This window comes from Aulostomus chinensis, chromosome 2, assembly GCF_037954235.1.
Source record: "Aulostomus chinensis isolate RoL2024-O1b breed Wild chromosome 2, RoL_Achi_v1.0, whole genome shotgun sequence".
NCBI lineage: Eukaryota > Metazoa > Chordata > Actinopteri > Syngnathiformes > Aulostomidae > Aulostomus > Aulostomus chinensis.
Genome location: NC_141321.1, coordinates 18,003,040 through 18,022,087, shown reverse-complemented (window position 1 = coordinate 18,022,087; position 19,048 = coordinate 18,003,040). Strand labels below are relative to the sequence as shown.

General features: G+C 41.3%; 2 protein-coding genes across 2 annotated transcripts; one reads left to right on the top strand and one right to left on the bottom strand.

The window, feature by feature from the left end:
* Window positions 1-217: 217 nt before the first annotated feature.
* Window positions 218-7,342, bottom strand: ca7 (carbonic anhydrase VII). Its single transcript, XM_086182038.1, has 7 exons — window positions 7,187-7,342; window positions 6,573-6,770; window positions 4,368-4,486; window positions 3,933-4,028; window positions 3,423-3,485; window positions 3,179-3,334; window positions 218-1,301 (listed from the first exon to the last, which is right to left on the bottom strand). The coding sequence occupies exons 1-7, from the start codon at window positions 7,221-7,223 to the stop codon at window positions 1,182-1,184; spliced, it is 789 nt and encodes a 262-aa protein (XP_086038164.1). The 5' UTR covers window positions 7,224-7,342; the 3' UTR covers window positions 218-1,181.
* Window positions 7,131-15,509, top strand: nae1 (nedd8 activating enzyme E1 subunit 1). The gene is made up of 20 exons (XM_086182027.1): window positions 7,131-7,938; window positions 8,326-8,429; window positions 8,506-8,566; window positions 8,647-8,677; window positions 9,046-9,117; window positions 9,347-9,426; window positions 9,795-9,904; window positions 10,424-10,533; window positions 10,626-10,688; window positions 10,772-10,835; window positions 10,914-11,005; window positions 11,116-11,175; window positions 11,279-11,412; window positions 11,626-11,701; window positions 12,146-12,185; window positions 12,986-13,072; window positions 13,224-13,316; window positions 13,704-13,818; window positions 14,025-14,074; window positions 14,170-15,509. Exons 1-20 carry the CDS (start codon window positions 7,889-7,891, stop codon window positions 14,277-14,279), a joined length of 1,602 nt encoding a protein of 533 aa, XP_086038153.1. The 5' UTR covers window positions 7,131-7,888; the 3' UTR covers window positions 14,280-15,509.
* Window positions 15,510-19,048: the final 3,539 nt, after the last annotated feature.

Here is a 19,048-nt window from a genome sequence, read left to right as displayed (position 1 = left end):
AAGTCTTTTTCTTTCTTTTTTTTTTTGCAAATCTCAAACACTCAAGTTTGCAACACTCCTGTCTGTTCCTCTGTCAGCAATTTGTCTAAATTCTGTTTAAAAAATAAAAAAGACAACCTAAGATGACTTCTAAGCTACCAATGCACAGCATGCTCAAATGACCCGGTGGCCTCTTATTTCAGAGTCCTGTATGTTTCAAAGAAACCGTAAATGAAACTCGAAATTTTATTTCACTCAGCAAAACATAGCAAATGGTTTGATTACAAAAATACTGATAAATTACAGTGATTCACATACAAACATGACAAAAACAATCATAATTGAGGTGCATGTCTTCTGGTGCTCAGTTTGCATGGGCACAAACAGTTATTAGTCAAATCCAAAGTTCATCTATAATAGGAGCAGCACCACAAAAAGCAGCCATAACTCACCGGGTGAGTCACCAGGACCATTACACACTAGCCTGGGTATATAATTCTTACAGTTGCAGCTGCAGAGCTGTTGATAACAGTGTACACCTCAATGAAATCTAGCAGCAAGCAAGAAAACAAAAACAAAGCAAAACAAAAAATGTTGAGATTGAATCAACAGAGTCAGACCCGAGACTTGGATGTCCTCCGTCATGGCCAAACGGCAGCACTAATCAGATTGCACCTGCTATTCGGTCCGTTGGACTGGTAGGGATCTGTGGCGGCAAGTCCTGGATATCCATCAGCAGTAGGACGGATCAACAGAGGATCATTGAGGAGACAGACTGGTCTGGTGCCAGTTCACTACCAGTTCACTACCAGTGCTCTTGTACAGAGGAGCAACCAGTTACATATCTTAATTACAGCAAACCAGAAGAAAAGATTTTAGCACCTTACAAGATGTTGCTGCTGGTTCTGGAACCTTTTTTGTTGTTCTTGAACAGCTACAGAGGAAGACTTAACACATCTTTATGTATTTAAAGAAGACTACTCCTGATATCTGGAGATTTTATTTATTAAAAGTGCTAATATTTAAATATTGCTTTGTACTGCCCTCACCCCCAATCATTCTCTTACGTAATTCCTTCCTTTGACACTACACCTTCTAACCCGGGGAGGGAATCAGGTGACCGGGAGTTTAAAAGCACACTCGTATTGATGCATTCACACTTTGAGCTTTTGATATCCAGGACGGAAGATCTTGATGTCGCATTAATTGGATGAGCGAACTTTCCTGCCTTTCAGGGGCTGAGGAGGCCGGTAGTTGTTCTCCATGCGTATCCTCTGGTCCTCTTCCTCTCCGGTGAACAACAACAGCCTGAACTTGCCCAGCTGCAATGAAATCGAAAGGTTTTGCACGTCAGGTAATATGCTGCACGTGACCTTCGCTCCAGAGAAGCTCCAAGTCCATGAAAGGATAAAACTGGCCATAATATGTATCCCTTCCTTTCAAACGCCAAAAAAAGAAAAAGTAATGGCCCTTTTCTGAATAACTCCAGAACCTCTGAAGTGATAGTGATAGTACAATATCAATGTGGCTTATTGATGAAAAACGAGGCACACTGAGATAATTCGATCATTTAAGTTTCTGAACACACATAATATTGTTAACAAGATCAGTCAATTGATGGTTTGTGTATTTAATGGATTTGTTAACTACAAAAATATACATGAGCACATCTGCCGTCTCTGCACTAAAAGTTATAGGAAAAACTCAACAGTGTAGGTGATTTTGGTATTGGGGGAGGGGGGGTGTGTAGATGTTATATGAGCGCTTTTCCCCGCTGGGCGTCCATGTAAGCATTTCTCAATTAAAGTTGAGTCCTTTTCCAGTCCTCCATCCATCAAGATAATCAGCTGGAGGGATCAAAGGCTTGAGGCCTGCAGTCAGAAGTTGTGGGGCCAGTAGTGGAGCTTAGGCACACACACAGAGGGACCGCTGCCGTCCTTGAACACACACACACACACACACACCCCTCCAGCCCCCCTCCACTTGGAGTTAAAAATGGTGAAGTAGACTAGAAAAGATTAACAAAGTGAGAGTGTAATCCACAGGTTGGCAACAGGCACTACAAGGACAGCTCATGATGGGGGGGTGCCTGAAGACTTGTGCTGCCAATGTTGAGTTAGTCAGCTTAACAGTTCAGCAAGCTGGGCTTCCCAGACCTGAACCGACTGAGCGCGGGTGGATCAGGACATGTCAACCAAGCTGCATCCCCATGAATAATGCTGCCTCTTGTTTTGGTCTTTTAAATATACTCTTAATCCAAACAGAATGTATTTGGACAGTTTAATCTTGACACACAGTTCAGGGACACTAACTTGAATCTGACTAGGGGTGCTCCCAGGAGTTTTTAACAGGCTGAACCGTGTCCATCTGTCCTCAACATCCACAAGCTGACAACACACACACTTCCATCTCTCAAACGTGATTGTAATCAACTGTGTTGACTACAATCAGCTGTGAGTATAGAAGCAACTTCCTAATGAAACACATTAAAAGAGAAAAAGATACATTTCAGATCAAATTTAAGAACCCTGCATTTTGGTAAAATCTTGATACAATGCAGCATGCAAAGACAGGTTTGTGTGGTAATAATGACCTTGACCTTTGACCACCAAAATCATATCAGCTAATCTTCAAGTTTAAGCAGACTCTCGAGTACCAGATCAGAAGGTATCAGTCTTGAATATGGAACAGACATCCTGAAAGCCTAATCCCTCCTCCAGCCATCGCTGTCATCAGGACGGGGGCATTAAAAAGTAATCTTTTACTAAGTCAGAGAAAAAAAAACAAAAAAACAACTTCTATTTTAAGAGGTCAGACTTGAGAGAGAATACAAAAGATCAGAATCAAATCCTGAAACTGCCAGATTCCTCTTCTCTGCTACTTGTTATCATTTCAAGCCTAAATCACTATGAGCAAGATGTTTCATTTGCATATTCGGTATTTTCTCTTTGAAGCAGGAGGTGGAGCTTGTGGGCAGGTTCTGTGCCTCTGACTGGACTGTGGTTATCTGACGCAATCAACGGCTGTGACACATGACGGAGAATCAAAAGCAACCACACATGCTGAAAATATACAGCTCCGGTATTTCAACAGAAATCATGACAGAAATACACAGTAAGAGCAAACATCAAATACTAAAAGATGTACTGTGTTTTCAATTGGTCAACTGGGGGTATTTTCCATTCGAAGAAACCCTCACCTGTTTTTCAGACACCATGATGGGCTCCTTCAGGACGATCCAGGTGACGCTCTCGTGGAGCGGGGGTGTGGTCAGTGACCCGAGGTAGGTCCAGTAATGAAGGCTGCTGGGCAGGAGGCACTTGGGGTTAAAGCTTTTGAAGTCAGTGACAGTGGCCTGAAACAGACAGAAAAGACAACATGTCGTGACCTAGTTCGACACCGCTTGTGTTTAAAAATCCTGAATGAATCACATAGTGACTCACCTTAAACTTCACCATGTACAGAGCGTCTGTTATCATGTGGAGCCATCGGTGGTCGTCACCTGACTACGTAACAGACAGATTGGCGATGTGAGTCTATTGGAAGGAATAAACTAATTATCTAATTATTTCCCTTTATAAAAAAAAAAAACTGACAACAGAATACAACCCCAATACACTCAATGCCTCAAACACATGATAAGTAAAATATTTAAATCATATGGTATTTATTCTCATATTTGTGTAAAATAATGTGAAATTCTCATCCAGTTGCAACGCTGTAACTCACTATTCACTTATAGTTCAAACCAGACTGATGTATCCACTGTTTTGTCACTTTACTTCATTTCAGTCATTGTGAATCACTACCAGCTAATGACTATTCCTGTTACGTCTCCGCTGTGACTTTCCTTCAAGATGCTCACGTTTAATGAAAACCTAAGTTTGCTAACTATAAAAAAGTGCAAGGGAAAAAGGCTTAAGGACTGAAAATGTAATTGCACTGAATCTTACTTCTAAAAAGATGCCGAGGACAGCGAGTCCATCGGGAGCTGATGCCGCCTCCCCAAATGAGTTGTACTTGACAGCATTCCAGTGGACTAAATGTAGCTGGAAGGCAGACAGGAAGAGATAGAAGACTTTACTTAAAACACACCCTCAAACATTATATCTCATGTTAACAAGTCATCCCAGTGCGGATAATTATGCGGACACATCTCCCCTCAGAAGATTAACATTGTGTTATTGGGCATATATGCATGCTAGGATTGAAATTAAATTCCAACGATGCTCAGGTGAGTGCAGAATGTAATGACTGATCATTTTCTCTTGACTAAGTTAACCTCAAGGCAAAGACAACAGAAGAGCTTACATGCAACTGCAAAATTAAAAAGGTGCAATGTATTCTTTAGCAAGCAGAGACTGTAGCAGTCAGATCCCAACACTGACCTCAGAAGCGTAGCTCTTCCCTGCTACAGTGTGCTCGGAGCCATGACATCCTTTTCCGCCCCAGTGGAAGTGAAACTGTTTCAGTCTGTAGGGGTTGTCTAGTGGGCCTCCCTGGATCACTGCAGCAGGAGAGGAGTAGTTCAAAAAGAAACCCCAGCTACATTCACGCTCAAGCATCAATCATCCTTTGTCTCTGTGGGTGGCAGACAAAGCGCCTTCTGCACAGAGCAGCATCATTCAGACGGCTCTGGACCACTATACTTCATTCATAACCGCACAGAGACAGGAGCGCTGACAGGCTAATGGTAAGCTTTACAAACAAGCTCCAAAGGGTCGTTTCTCAAGTTTATCCACGTTAGACCCCCAATGTGACTCTCAGTTTGCAGAGAATCCTCATTCTGCTCTAAAAGGACCCTGATATCAAGAGTGCAGGCGCAATTCTAAACACAACACAAAGCATCATGACCTGACCCTCAAACAGATGTGACTTTACCTATGTCTATAAATATGTCATTTCTTCTTATTTTTTTAAAATACATTTTAGTGTTTTGGAGGGGGTTGTGAGGAGAGGGGGTTCTGGTAAGAGGATGAATTTGCCAAGTTCTAGTAATTTGTCCGGCAGTTACCCCTCCACTTGGACTTTCTTCAAAAACACTTAATAAATTACTAAGAAAATTAGCTTTAAAAATACATTTTATATATACACACACATATATATACACACACACACACATATATATATATATATATATATATATATATATATATATATATATATATATATATATATATGTGTGTGTGTGTGTGTGTTTGTGTGTATATATATATATATACACACATATATATACACATATATATATATACATACACATATATATACATATATATACACACACATATATATGTGTGTGTATAGAGAGAGAGAGAGAGAGAGAGAGAGAGAGAGAGAGAGAGAGATCAGCAATACTCTGGCAGTCTTGTGTTTAAATGTATTTGTAGTTGGAGTCCGTTTTAAGAGGCCTGCAGAATTCAGCCTGATAAACAAAGAGACAAATATAGCTGCTTTTAATTGGACTAAACTCTCCATTTACATCTACTTGCCAACAAGGCCATCAATGCCTGGAACCTCCATGTCAGTGGTGTGTGAACGTCATAGCGGCAGCCCCGACTGTTTTATGAGCCCGTGGTGTGGACTGCTGGCTATGGACTCTAATCTGATTGTTATTCATTGTGATGCCGCTGACATCCACTTGAAAAACAGGCCATAGCAACCTGGGTCAAGTTAGCTTGGCACAAATGGCAAGAGGACCAAAACACTTCTTTGTTTATGTGCCATAAACACATACACCCTCTTCTATTAACTGAATAATAAGGTGATAATTTTATAAATCCTGGCCTTCACTGTATCAGACTCTGAGGAAAGTCTGATACTAAATCACCGCAAGCATGACCTCAAACCATTTCCTGCCTTCAATTCTAACGTTTGAAGCCACATCATAGCTGTAGTTTGAAATGTTTACATCCATCTTTGTTAAAACGTCTCACTAGCTTTTTTCTTACCAAACTTTGACATGCTGTAGGTTGAGGTAGGAGTGTGCGTTTATGCATGTGCAAACCTACACCCCCCCACACACATAACAAACCACAGCAGATGGTCGAATGCACCTCCTGCAATTGCTATATGAATCCTTTTCTGCTACCTGCTTGTTGTGTTAATCCATCTCAGCTGAGCATTTCTGAGCTAATCATTCATGGTAATGACAGAGGGGTTTACACCTGGTGATAAAAACAATAATAACCGTCTAGATTGCAGACAGAAACTCATGTAGGTAAACGCTGGCTACGCTTTCCTTCATCATAATGGAGGCGTTTATTTGCCAACTTAATTTATGGTCAGCTATAAACAGGGTTTGCAATTTGCAATTCATGAGAGGTATAATTTGGCCCAGATTACGCCGTTTATGACAGATATCACAGCAAAGGCCATTGCTGAACTATGACCGTCAATAACAACGTCTCAAGGCACTAAATAACCTTATTACTGCCATAAAGCTCAGATGGCATGAAAGCACATAGTCCACGCAAATAAATCTAAACCTGAGTGGTTGTGTCTTGTGTGTCGAACTTTCAATTTAAACCTAATCCTAAATGACCTGAGGCTGAGTTTTACAAATTCAATGATTCATTCTGATTAATTCTTCTTACCTGAACGGTCATCTGTGTCATCAAAGTCCACCACTACAGAGTGACCGTTATTGGAGATGTTGAAGGAGGTGCAGTGATCATAGTTGAGGATGATGGGGCCCAGACTGGGGTCATGTGGAGCCTGATGTGGGTCGATGTCAATGGGAGACTGCCGGTTCCCCTGGGCAACGGGGAAGTTTTTGTGCCATACAGAAGGACCTTAGAGGATTACAAAAAGTACTAAGGTTCATAGTCACAACTTTCAGTTCTCCAGTAAAGGTGACACACTGGTTTCAGCAGAGCCAGTTAAAGAATATCCTAAAGAGACAATTTGAACTTCTGGTGATGAGGACAAAATTCAAATCCCATTACTGTAACATATCACAAAAAATCATGACACTATTGCAGGACATAAAAAAAATCCAGCACAGTCAATTAAACAGCGATTAAACTATGAAGTGTTTATTCTACAGGGACAGGAGGACAGTGAGGATAAAGGGAAGCAGTCATCCTTTAAGCATGAGGCTAATCTGGCATTAACAGCCTCCTCAACACAACACATGCAGCCGCAACAAAAACGAGATAACACTTACTGACTCTGTCAAGCATTGATTGAACCTAGGCTCAGATCTTACCGTCTTCTTTACCGTACCCCCACAGGTTCCCGGGCATTGTCACACTTTCTTCTGGGGCGCAAGTCTCACAAGTTCACGGCGTCTGACTCCGGCGCACACGTGGAGGACGAGCACAGACATCAGCCGGTGCAGCTAAGGATGAAGGTTATGTTGTGGCAGGAGGAAGGGCAATTATCCTCGAGATGACACGCCCCCCTCTTCCATGCACACACACACACACACACACACACACACACACACACACACACACACACGCACGCACACATGCACGCATACACGCACGCACGCACACACACATACAATCCACCTGTCCCGATGTCCTCATATCGACTGTACGTTGCACAATATTGGAAAAAAATGGAATCAGTATGAATGGGTATAAGTCTCGGAATAATTACCTTATTATTTATTTAATTATTTACAACTATTATTAGATCGTATGGCAACAAATTTGGGGACACCTCTCCATACAATACCGCACAACCTCTAAAATTAACATTAAAAATAAACCACGCCTCTTGAATTAAATAAAGCATTTTAATGGAATTATGATTTGCATTTCATCAGTTTTGTCAAAGTGTATCCCATTTAATTTAGTGGACATTTCGTGTCGAAAGTGCGACTACTTCGCCCTCGTTTTTTGTGTGACGAAACTGCTGTTGTGGGAGAGCCAGTACGTCCGTAGGCCTGTTTAAGAGGACCATGGCAGCCACCAAAGCCGCCAAAGAGCAGAAATACGACAGGCAGCTCAGGTAATGAGTCCGAACTATGTTGCAGATGCCCTGAAGACGTCAGTCCATTAGAGATTAGCTTTGAGCTTTTCACAACCAAAGCATCGGTGAGACAGAACAGTTAACGTTAGCATTCTAGGATGAGCTAGCTTGCTGTATGCGTCTTAATTCATTAATTCAGAGTGGATATGTCTCTCTGTTTTGGTGTTTGCCTGCCCACCAGATGTGGCAGGTTGTCTAAAAGCAGTCGTTCGTGTTGATAGACGTTTGAATCCCAAACCAGCATAACACGACAGCTAACAGTTGCTGCAGCTTTCATTTCAGTAGCTACACAACGGAGCTCACTGTTTTTACAATGGACGTAATGTTTCACTAGGTGGCAACACATGTCCGTGGTGTGTGTTTCAGGCTGTGGGGAGACCATGGCCAAGAAGCCCTGGAGAATGCACATGTTTGCCTCATCAACGCCACAGCTACAGGGACAGAGATCCTGAAGAACCTTGTGCTTCCAGGTCAGCAGATGTGCTTCTGTGTTGGTGACAGACACCCTGCAGCTGTTTAACTGAATGAAGCGATTCTCCTCATCAGGTATCGGGTCTTTCACCATAGTCGATGGACACACAGTGTCTGGAGAAGATGCAGGAAACAAGTAAACTCTTTGTTTTGTCTAACCATAATATGATATATAGCTTGTATGTTTATGGTTAACCTGGAGATCTTGTTTTGTAGCTTTTTCCTGAGCAACAACAGCATTGGAAAGGTATGAAGCTGTCTTTTATGATTGGAAAAAAAACCCCACTCAACAGGCATTTTCTTTTGTACTTGAGGAATATTTTGTTTTTTGCTTATTTATAAAGTCTTCTCAGATTGACTTCCTGGTTAGAAAAAAAAAGGTGAGGGGTATTTGCGCGTTTGAATTAGAGATGTAATGATCCTCATGTTTCTCACTTCTGATACCAGAATTACTTTTTCTTACTACACAAACTTTCCAGTTGAAAGAGCCAAAAATATACACATTATCTCATTTTACGTTGTGACGGTTTCATGAATTTGTGAATGGTGTCATTTTCGGCACCTGATCCGATATCCCATGTCTACTTTGAATAAACCTCCTGTTTCGCGTTGCAGAACAGAGCCCAGGCTGCCACTGAACTCCTTCAAGAACTCAACAGCGACGTGTCTGGAAATTTTGTCGAGGAGGTTGGTAGTTTTTATTTTTGCGGCAGATAATTACGTAACAGCATATAAATCACACAAAAATATGAAAAAAAGCTCATAAAATGATATAGGATCAAGGAAATACATATGAATGGAGATAGAGAGGTAGAAGTGAGGGGAAAAATATCTTATGACCTAAAATGAGTGGAAGGTATCTTGTGTAAATATCGAAGTGTTTTGAAGAGTATCAGTGTTTCTTCTGCTCCTGCAGAGTCCAGACAAGCTCCTGGACAACGATCCAGAGTTTTTCCACAGGTTTTCCATAGTCATCGGTGTCCAGTTGCCTGAAAGGTATGAGACATAGTTGTTCTTAAATCTCCCGTTTAATTCCAAGAGTTTATACAAACATTATATAGGATCAGTATGCTACAGTATTTCACAAAACACACTGCTATCTGTACTTTAGTCATGCTTGTGCTGCACACGTGTACCCCTGCTATACTTTCCTGAAAGGGTCTTGATGGCTGTTACTGAGGCAAAGGTGACTAAACAGGTCACATATTAGATATAATCACTGAATAAATGTCAAGAGTCCCTTTTAAGATTTTTTTTATACCGTATTGATTTTTTTTTGTGCTCATCTTTTGTAGAAAATGTGTTAGGGTTGACTTGATTATGTCTATGTCTCTATTTACTAACTTCTCTGGGGATCCATCCAGTACATGTTTGAGGCTCGGCTTGGTTCTGTGGACTGCCTCGGTACCATTCCTCATCTGCAAGACCTACGGCCTCGTTGGCTTCATGAGGCTCGTGGTGCAGGAACACACAGGTTCGTACCATCCAATTCGTCTTAATCGCACATGACGATGCATTCCCACCTTATGTAACATAATTGATGTAATGATTATACCTGCGTTATAATGCAGAGCTGTGACGAGTGACACGATGTGCTTGTTGTATCGTCTGAGGGGCTGGTGTCACTCCAAAATATTCCATAACAGTTCCCTTACTGGTACCTGTAGTTACATTACGATTAACCTCACAAACCGTTGGTTTCGTTCAAAAGAATGTCGTTACATGAAAGTAAAAAAACTTTTTTTTTAAATTTGTGTTACTTAATGTATTCCTGTTTTAACGCATTAGCATTTTTCCACTCAGAGCAGTTTTGCAACCTTAAGATAAACTGCAAGTTGGAGATTTTCTCTTATTGATTGTTGAGTCATCTTTCAGTGCTCGATAGTGTTGAGGTGAGTCAGTCAGCACCATTAAAGAGCAAATTTCAAACCCAGCCTTAATCATCTGCCTGGATATTTGCTTTTTCTTACGCTGCATTTGAATTTTCTTTCAGTTATTGAATCGCACCCAGACAACGCGTTGGAGGACCTGAGGTTAGACCATCCCTTTGCAGAATTCAAGAACCTCGTTCAGTCCTACGACCTGGACAGCATGGACAAGAAGGTGCGTATTTAGGAGTCAGCAGCTCAGCTGCATATTTCTGTGTCACTTTTGTCCGCCTGCCTTCAACTCTCTGTTCTCGATTGTGTCTGCAGGATCACAGTCACACACCGTGGCTCATCATCGTTGCTAAGTACCTTGAGAAATGGCTCAGTGAGGTAGCACATGTTATTGCACCACTCATATTGACCCAGGAGTTTCTTACTGTAAAGTAACTGTGGTTCTCATTTTGTCTTTATAGCACAACTGTCAACCGCCAAAGAATTACAAGGAGAAAGAAGCCTTCAGGCAGTGTATCCGGGAAGGTGCTTGTAGATTTTGAGAGCGTATACATATTTGGTTGTGTAACATGAGAATAATTTTTAATTTTTCTCTTCCTTCAGGGATCCTGAAAAATGAGAACGGTGTTCCAGAGGATGAGGAGAACTTTGATGAAGCGATAAAGAATGTCAATACTGCTCTAAATCAAACCAAGGTGCCAGATTTGATCCTGTACAACAAATCTTACTGTTAAAATCCTTCCGCATTCTGTTTCCGCAGTCTATCGGTGTTGTTTTATAAAGTTTCTCCTCCTGTTTCCTGCAGATCCCAAGTGCTATTGAAGACCTTTTCAATCACGACCAGTGTAACAACATTACATCACAGGTTTTAGTCTTTTTTTTTTTCTTGAAACACGTCATTAAAATATATTTTAAATCTTATTGAGACATTAGTATAATGTGGATGTATTCTGCTATGTGCTTGCCAGACGCCATCCTTCTGGGTGATGCTGCGAGCTGTCAAGGAGTTTGTTCACAATGAAGGCAACGGCAGCCTGCCTGTTCGGGGAACCATCCCGGATATGATAGCTGACTCTCAGAAGTTTATCAAACTTCAAAGTGTGTAAGTGTATTATTGATGTGGATACATTTATTTAGCAACAGCTTCTTTGTGAACAATTTGGGAGGAGATCATGTTTCTTGTCTAATGTGCTGGATATTAATCACCTTGTAATGCTGTCAATCAAGTTACATTTGGAATACCAGTCCAAATAACCTGTACTTCATGGAATAATATGTGAGTGTAGTGACGCTCAGTTTTTGTGTTTCGTCACAGTTACAGAGAAAAGGCCATGCAGGATGCAGCAGCTGTTCATAAGCATGTAGAGAGTCTTTTGCAGTGTGTTGGAAAGGTGAGTTGAAAAAGTCTGCTTGTGTTTTAGTATTTGGCTGAGACAGAGGGCACATCACAGGCAGCACTAAAGAGAAATGCATCCGTCTGGGTGGTCACACAGGAAAAGCACAGTTGTACTCTTAGGCATTACAAGGGCTCCATTCCACTAACTGTCCGAGTACATGTCAGTTAGTGAGCGTGCACAATACCAAAGAGCTGGGACTGATTTAACTCCACCTGTTTTTGCTCTGCTTTGACAAGTCAGAGGATCAGCAGTTCAAGGTTGTATTAGCTGCTGAGTTGAGTAGTGTCAGAAAAACTCTCCAACACTTCAGGCTAGAGCTTAGTGACACTCTCCACACTCCTCAACACTCCGACAGAATATACTGGTGGAGACAACTGGATCTGCTTTGGTTCAAAACAGGATTTCCACTTTGTGACCACTACTTTTCTTTTCCATCAGCCTCCAGAAAGCATCTCTGAAAAGGACATCAAACTGTTCTGTAAGCAGCACTGACATACTTACTTACTGACACGTCTCTGATAACCTGACTGGAGGAATACTCAGTCAGACTACTTCAAATCATAAAACCTGTAGTGGAACTGCAATTATCTAATTATCCTCGATAATTAGAGATTAGGCTGCAAGCAAACGTACTGACTGAGGATCTCTTTACATAGCGTGATACAGGACACACATGGTGTTTACACGCTTGTATAATGTGTGTGTCAAGTCTTCCTTGCACTGTATAATCATCAGGTATATTTTCTAAATTATTTATCAGCGTCTGAAAGCACCATATGTTGCCATCATCATGCAGCAGGCTTTTATTGCTGTGGGGATTTATAATGCAGTCATATAGTCAGCGCTGCCTTGTGTTCTTCAGTCCACTGTAGCGCTGTTTGATTAGGACAAAAAAATCCTAACCACAGATATTTTTGCCCGTGTTAATTGGATTTTGCCATGGTTTTATCGAGCTTGTTTTTGTCCAGCACTTAAGTCAGCTGTTGCTGTTTTTAAACTTGCTCTATAAATGAATTTGAATTGATTTGTTCAGCTTTGAGAGCACAATTATTTAACACAATTACTCACTGACCCCTTCTTTTCCATTGACATCAAGCTTCTTGTTGTTCCTCCTCCTTCTGGAAACCAAACAGTTTCCAAATAGTTAAAACCTGTTAAATCTTTTGTGTCATGTCACAAAATGAAAGCAGCATTGAGAAACAGATTGATAATTGTTTATTTCTTAATCACTGGAAACAAAAATTGTTGCTCTTAACTGTAACTTGTGTTGTTCTCCAGGCAAGAACGCGTCCTTCCTGAGGGTGGTGCGCTGCAGGTCTCTGGCTGAAGAGTATAGCGTGGATTCAGTAAACAAAGATGAAATCAGTAAGTGGGAGAATGAAAGGAGATAAATATTCCCTCTCGATCTCATGTTTAGCACTAATCACATGTATTTCCTGCAGTTACAGTAACAGTAGTACCCTTGTGTGTCTGCATGAAGCATATTCACATATTAACCCTGGCCATGTCTCCTCAGCCTCACACATGGACAACCCAGACAGCGAGATGGTCTTCTACCTCATGCTTCGTGCTATCGATCGCTTCTACCAGCAGCACTCCCGCTACCCCGGTACGACCAGGGCAACAGGCAGGAAGTACTAAATTACGGCACAAATACAGTCCAACTCAGTGAACATAGAATTGTTTATTTTCTCATATTTTGTGTTGAACGTTGTCACGTGAGGCTACTGGCAATTACAAACAATATAAAAGGCAGATTTATCATGAATGAAAAATAAATTGGTTACTGCTTGAAACGGCTTCACTGAGCTCAACAGTGGATCCACGCGCTACGCCTTAAGCTCAATGACATGATTCGTGTATGGGTTTTGTGTCACACTGCAAAGTTTTTATTTATCATTCTGTACTATAGGTAGTTTGTCTTGGTCTCAGTACACATAAAAACACAGTAATCTTCTCATTTGCTTCATCTCCTCTTCATCGTATTCTAAACCAGGAGTTTATAACTACCAGGTGGAGGAGGACATCAGCAAGCTGAAGCTTTGTGTCACCAGCCTGCTGCAGGAGTACAGCCTCAACGTCAACATTAAAGACGATTACATCCACGAGTTGTAAGTCCTGGTCTTCATGTCTGTGTCAGATATTTGTATTATTATGTTTGGATGAGACCTGTCCAGGGTGAACCCCACCCCTCGCCCGAAAGAGCCGCTGGGATAGGCACCCCCCCCCCCCCCCGCGACCCTAAGCAGGATAAGCGGAAGACGATGGATGTTTGGATGAGATATTGATTATTTTTTGCTTTTTCCCTCGCTTGTAGCTGTCGATACGGTGCTGCAGAGCCACACACCGTCGCTGCCTTTTTAGGAGGTGAAATATTCTCACGCTTGAGATTTGAGTTTGATCTAAGTACAGGACATACACATACACACCTTGTGTTACTAAATAAAATGTTTATCTTTCAGGATCAGCAGCTCAAGAGGCCATCAAGATCATCAGCCACCAGTTTGTGCCCTTCAACAACACTTTCATCTACAACGCAATGTCACAGACCTCTGCTACGGTCCAGTTGTGAAGAGCAATTCGCTTGAATCAATCCAAACAGTAAACCGCGCATCAGTCTTTTGTAAAAAATATCATTTAAAAGATAAACATTTGAAAAAAATCTGTCTTTTTTTTAATATCAGAATGGGATTCTGTCCACATGAGTAAATCTAAAAAGGCTTCTCATGAAGGAGTTGCAGGTCCTGACATCAACCGTTGAGCCTTGAACTGGAAGATTAGCAGGGTGGCACTCCTGTTATGTTAAAAAAAAGCTAAAATTCGAACAATGTTGTATCTTCGTCTGTGAAACTCATCATTTATGGATCATGTACTACAATGTAGCAGCACTCTGTGTCCAATACTGCCGTTTCTTTCTGCAATGTCGTGGTTAACTCTCATACATCGCTATAAAACAACTGCTCTTTGTTCGTTCATCGTTGAATACTAAGTTGAGTGTATTTTACATTTGCTTTAAAATGTACACCAGAATTAATCAGCTTGTCTGCCAGCACTGTCTGTGCAATTAAAAGCAATGTTAGTTACCAAAGCTAAATAAAGTTTAGTTGAAAGGCATGTGAGCTTCTTGAGATGCGCATCGCACCATTTATTCTCAACCTGTTGTTGGTTTCGATGTTCCTCTAGCTAACACTAGATGGCATTCTCACATGATTCAGTATTCACGGCTCAACACGCAGCTCGAAGTGTTTACCTGTTAGGTGACAAAATCCTAACAGTTTCCAGTTGGATACAGACTGAATTTGACATAGACAGCTGGGACCTGCAGTGTCACTTAACTGGAATGTTTCTCAATACCTTGGACTGGTGTATCTGGAAAAATAGCACATGCCAGTTTCGATCGTAATAATACGTCATGTACTCTTCAAGAATAGGTTTTAATGTGTTTTGGATTTATTTCAAGAAAATCTGTTTGAAATACCCACAGCAAGGTTTATTTTGTTGTAAAGTTGGAGGTAGACTACAGAGAGCTGTAGTACTTCAAGTCTGTATCCATGAAGTACTTTTAAATCCTGCCAGATATCTCCCAGTCCTGTCTGTGCCTTTATGTTTATACTATTCAACTCTGTCCTCTCTCTGTCTGTTTTTTTTTCTTATGATGAGACGTAGAGACTCTGCCGAGGGGGGATGAGGTCACAATCACTCACATATTTGGATGTTCCGTGTCTCAGCATCTGTCTGGCCAATTTATATACAGCTGTGTCAACATTCAGGCCTGACCATTAGGAACACATGGGGATCTGTTTTAGCATCATGCCATCAGAGGCCTCTGCATCTTTCAGTTATTAAATGAATGACAAAGTATTTTCTCTCAGAGCATCTTCTTCAAATATATCTTTAACTAAATAACCATCATTAGCCAGTAATAATCATCATGAAGAATGGAATAAATGTGACGACGAAGTTTGCCGCAAAAACAGCTTGGTTATACCAGACTGCAGCAGTACGATTAAAAAAGAATTTAATCACATTGGTAGGATTAGTATTTAAGGGTATGAATGTGTTTTACTTCCATCATGGTTGCATCATTATTGCTCACTATTAACCACTCTCAGAAGTGGTTCTAGAGGGTTCAGGGTGCAACATGAGACAGAAGTAAAATTAGGGTTGTGCGTCTTGCAAAAGCACTGAATCAAAGGGTGGAACAAATGTGTTGATCAAAATTCCATTTGAATCCCTCAGAGTAAAAGTTCTGAGTTCTGACTCTTCGGGGGGGCCTGATGGTAGAACTGCCACTGCCCCTTTTCTTGTTTAACTGCAACCATTTTAACTGAAACTTCACCAACTCACATATCTTACCAAATTGCAAGACTGATTTTAGGCTCAAAAACATGACTCAAGATAATTAATGCTGAATTGATGTACTTTAGAATGGCGCTTTAAAATAAGGTTTGACGGGGGAAAGCAATATTGATTACAATATGATGTCATTTCACATTTTTCCGCTCCACAGTATCAGTACTCTCTGTTGCATTATCCAGACTTCAGTTGACAGGCTTGTGGCTTCTTTATCTTCAAGTCACAGAAGAAGCATGACAATGGCTGTCCGTGTGTGTGTGTGTGTGTGTGTGTGTGTGTGTGGCCAGGTTAAGGACATTTGTGGGGTCTGACATGGTTTTTATCTCTGAAAATGTCTGTTTAACTGTAGGTAACAGGAGTTCTGTACACACAAGCAAGCACAGAGGTGTGTGGAGGGTATGTGTGTGCATGGAGGAGCTGGAGGAGGGGGATGGTCAGTAATGCAAAAATCAATCAGTAAATCAGTAGCTGCAGCCTGCAGAAGGGAAACACAGCCAGTGATGATTCTCATTGGAAGCTTTAAGCAATAAATAAAGAAGGAAAAGGGGTGTGAGTGGGTGGGGGTGGGGCGACTGGATGAGTCAGCTGAAGGAAATGAAGGGAATGGGACAGTGAAGACGGTAATAGAGGTGGTCTTATCCTTCACAAGGACAGAAATCACATATTCCTCAACCTGTTGCTGAAAAACAGATTGCATTTAAAAAAACATGGAGGACTGTCATCAGTGAGAGAGTACGCTAAGCTAAGCTAAGGAGAAGGGGAAAGGCACGATGAGATGGAGGGTGATGTTTGCTGATGGCTGTTAGTTTGAGCCATCTACCTGGCTGCAGTCCAACTAGCTCAGCCCTCACCTCCTCTTCATGAGGCCCAGGCTGAATTAAAACCGGCCTGCCAGAGCAGAGCAGAGTGCTCAGTGTGTGCTGGGAGACTGCGGGAGGCCGGCATACTTTAAACCTCTCAGGGGTCTGCTGAGGGCCTCTCCATTCTTCCTACAAACAGATGGAGCTGTGACACAGGAATGTGTATGAATAACACAAACAGAGCCTTGTGAAAATGAAGGAAACACCTTTTTGAAAACTATTCAAATGGTGAAACTACTTGCCAGAGTTAGTTGATCAACATTTGTTGTTTAAAAATTGCGGGACAATATCTCTTAGTAACATCAACATGCTACAGCTGCTCTCTGATATACTACACGCTTAACAGCAAGGCGAGCCAGAGTCGTGTGGGTGGAGTCGCCTAAGCCGCCAAGAATAATGGTTGATATGCTTTCCAGATGCATTGTTAATGAGTTGATGTAACACCCAGACTGTGTGCTGTGAGATCCACGGACAGAGGAGGAGGTGAAGACGTGATATCTGTCCAAGAGTTTGTAGATCACTCCACCCAAATCCTGGTTTTATCCTGTATAAATAGAGTACACAGGAATACACATGTGTATTCAAGCAGGGAGGAGAGTCTGGGTGGTGTAAAACATAAATAAATGAAGAAGAAATATACAAATATAAGATAAACACCACAGGCCACTAAAAGAAAATATTCTATAGTATTGCAACATAAAATGACCCATAGGTGTGATTTTGGTATTTACTGTAAGTCCTAAAAGGTTTTCCGACAATGACAAGTCCAAATGTCTGCCTATGAAAAAAATACAATTTGTATTAAAAATGAACCCTTATCTGGTACTGACACAACTATATATTTTAGTGAGTCACGTTTTCTTACACACCAGCAATGTTTTGTCTTGTTTTCCTGGTTTTCTTGAATTTTTTTTGGTTGGTCTTTCAATTTCAAGGGTGATGTTGCGAATTGTCAGCACACGTGAAAAAACTAGGAGGGAAGTCCTGGAGTGGAGACCTTTGCCAAGGCCAACAGCTCACTATTATGCAGATCTGTAACTAAAACCATGACAAAACTGGATATCCTTCCAAAACTAATAGGAATATGCTTAATACTTTTTTTAATAAAAGGTCAAGCAATGTTTACTGAGAAGTTCATAAAAATACCCTTTCCCACAATATTAAAGAAAAAAAATTCCTGGATGTTCCACCTGGACATTTTTGTGTGATCCTCTTCCCCTTCATCTGGACTCGTTTTCACTTAGCAGCCAGACCTTCAGCAGAGTCTGGAAGTGTCCAGATGGGGTCAGAGACTAAGGTGTCACATTACACACACACAAACACACACGCAAATGCACGCGCACACACACACACACACACACACACACACACACACACACACACACACACACAGCCTAATAGCCCTGATACACAGAATATTTTGAATGTTTGGAGGATTTTTCATCAGTCTTCTCTCCTTTAAAGATGAACACAAATACAAAAGTATTTACGCTTTTCAGGTCATGTCATCCAATGTCTCCATTCTAAGAAGGGCTGTACAGAAATGTGTGTACTAGTATCGTACACGGGTGTATGTTTGCTCATTCCTGGCATATAATTTACTTCAGCATGCTTTCGAGCACATTCTCCAGGTGCCGTTCTTATCTCTGTCGCCCTACTCTGGCATTCTCCTCATTGTTGAGATCAGTCGGAAACAGGCAGCTGGAATTCCATCCTGGAGTAGAACATAACTTTTTCTCTGCACTGCCATGTCTGTGTGTTGGTTTTTGTGTTTTTTGTCAGATTCAAGCATAGATACATTGTGAAATAGAGGCGAAGGATTTCCTCACTTCAACAGAGCATTGTCAGATTTGAAAGATAAGCAGGGATATGTCACAACGCGAGAAGAGATTTGAAATGTCTTGTTTGGCAAATAACTCTCCCACACATTAACACACAAACTCAGGAGACTCCTGCATGTGTTACTCTTTGTCTGGAGACCAGCATTAATGAAGACCACCTGTTTGGTTAAGCCATGACATCCAAACCATGAAGACAGAGAACTATGTCTGCGATGTGAGCGGGTTTATGGAAGTACCAGGTGTCATTTGAGGGCCGTGACAAATTTACGATGGATTTTGTTATA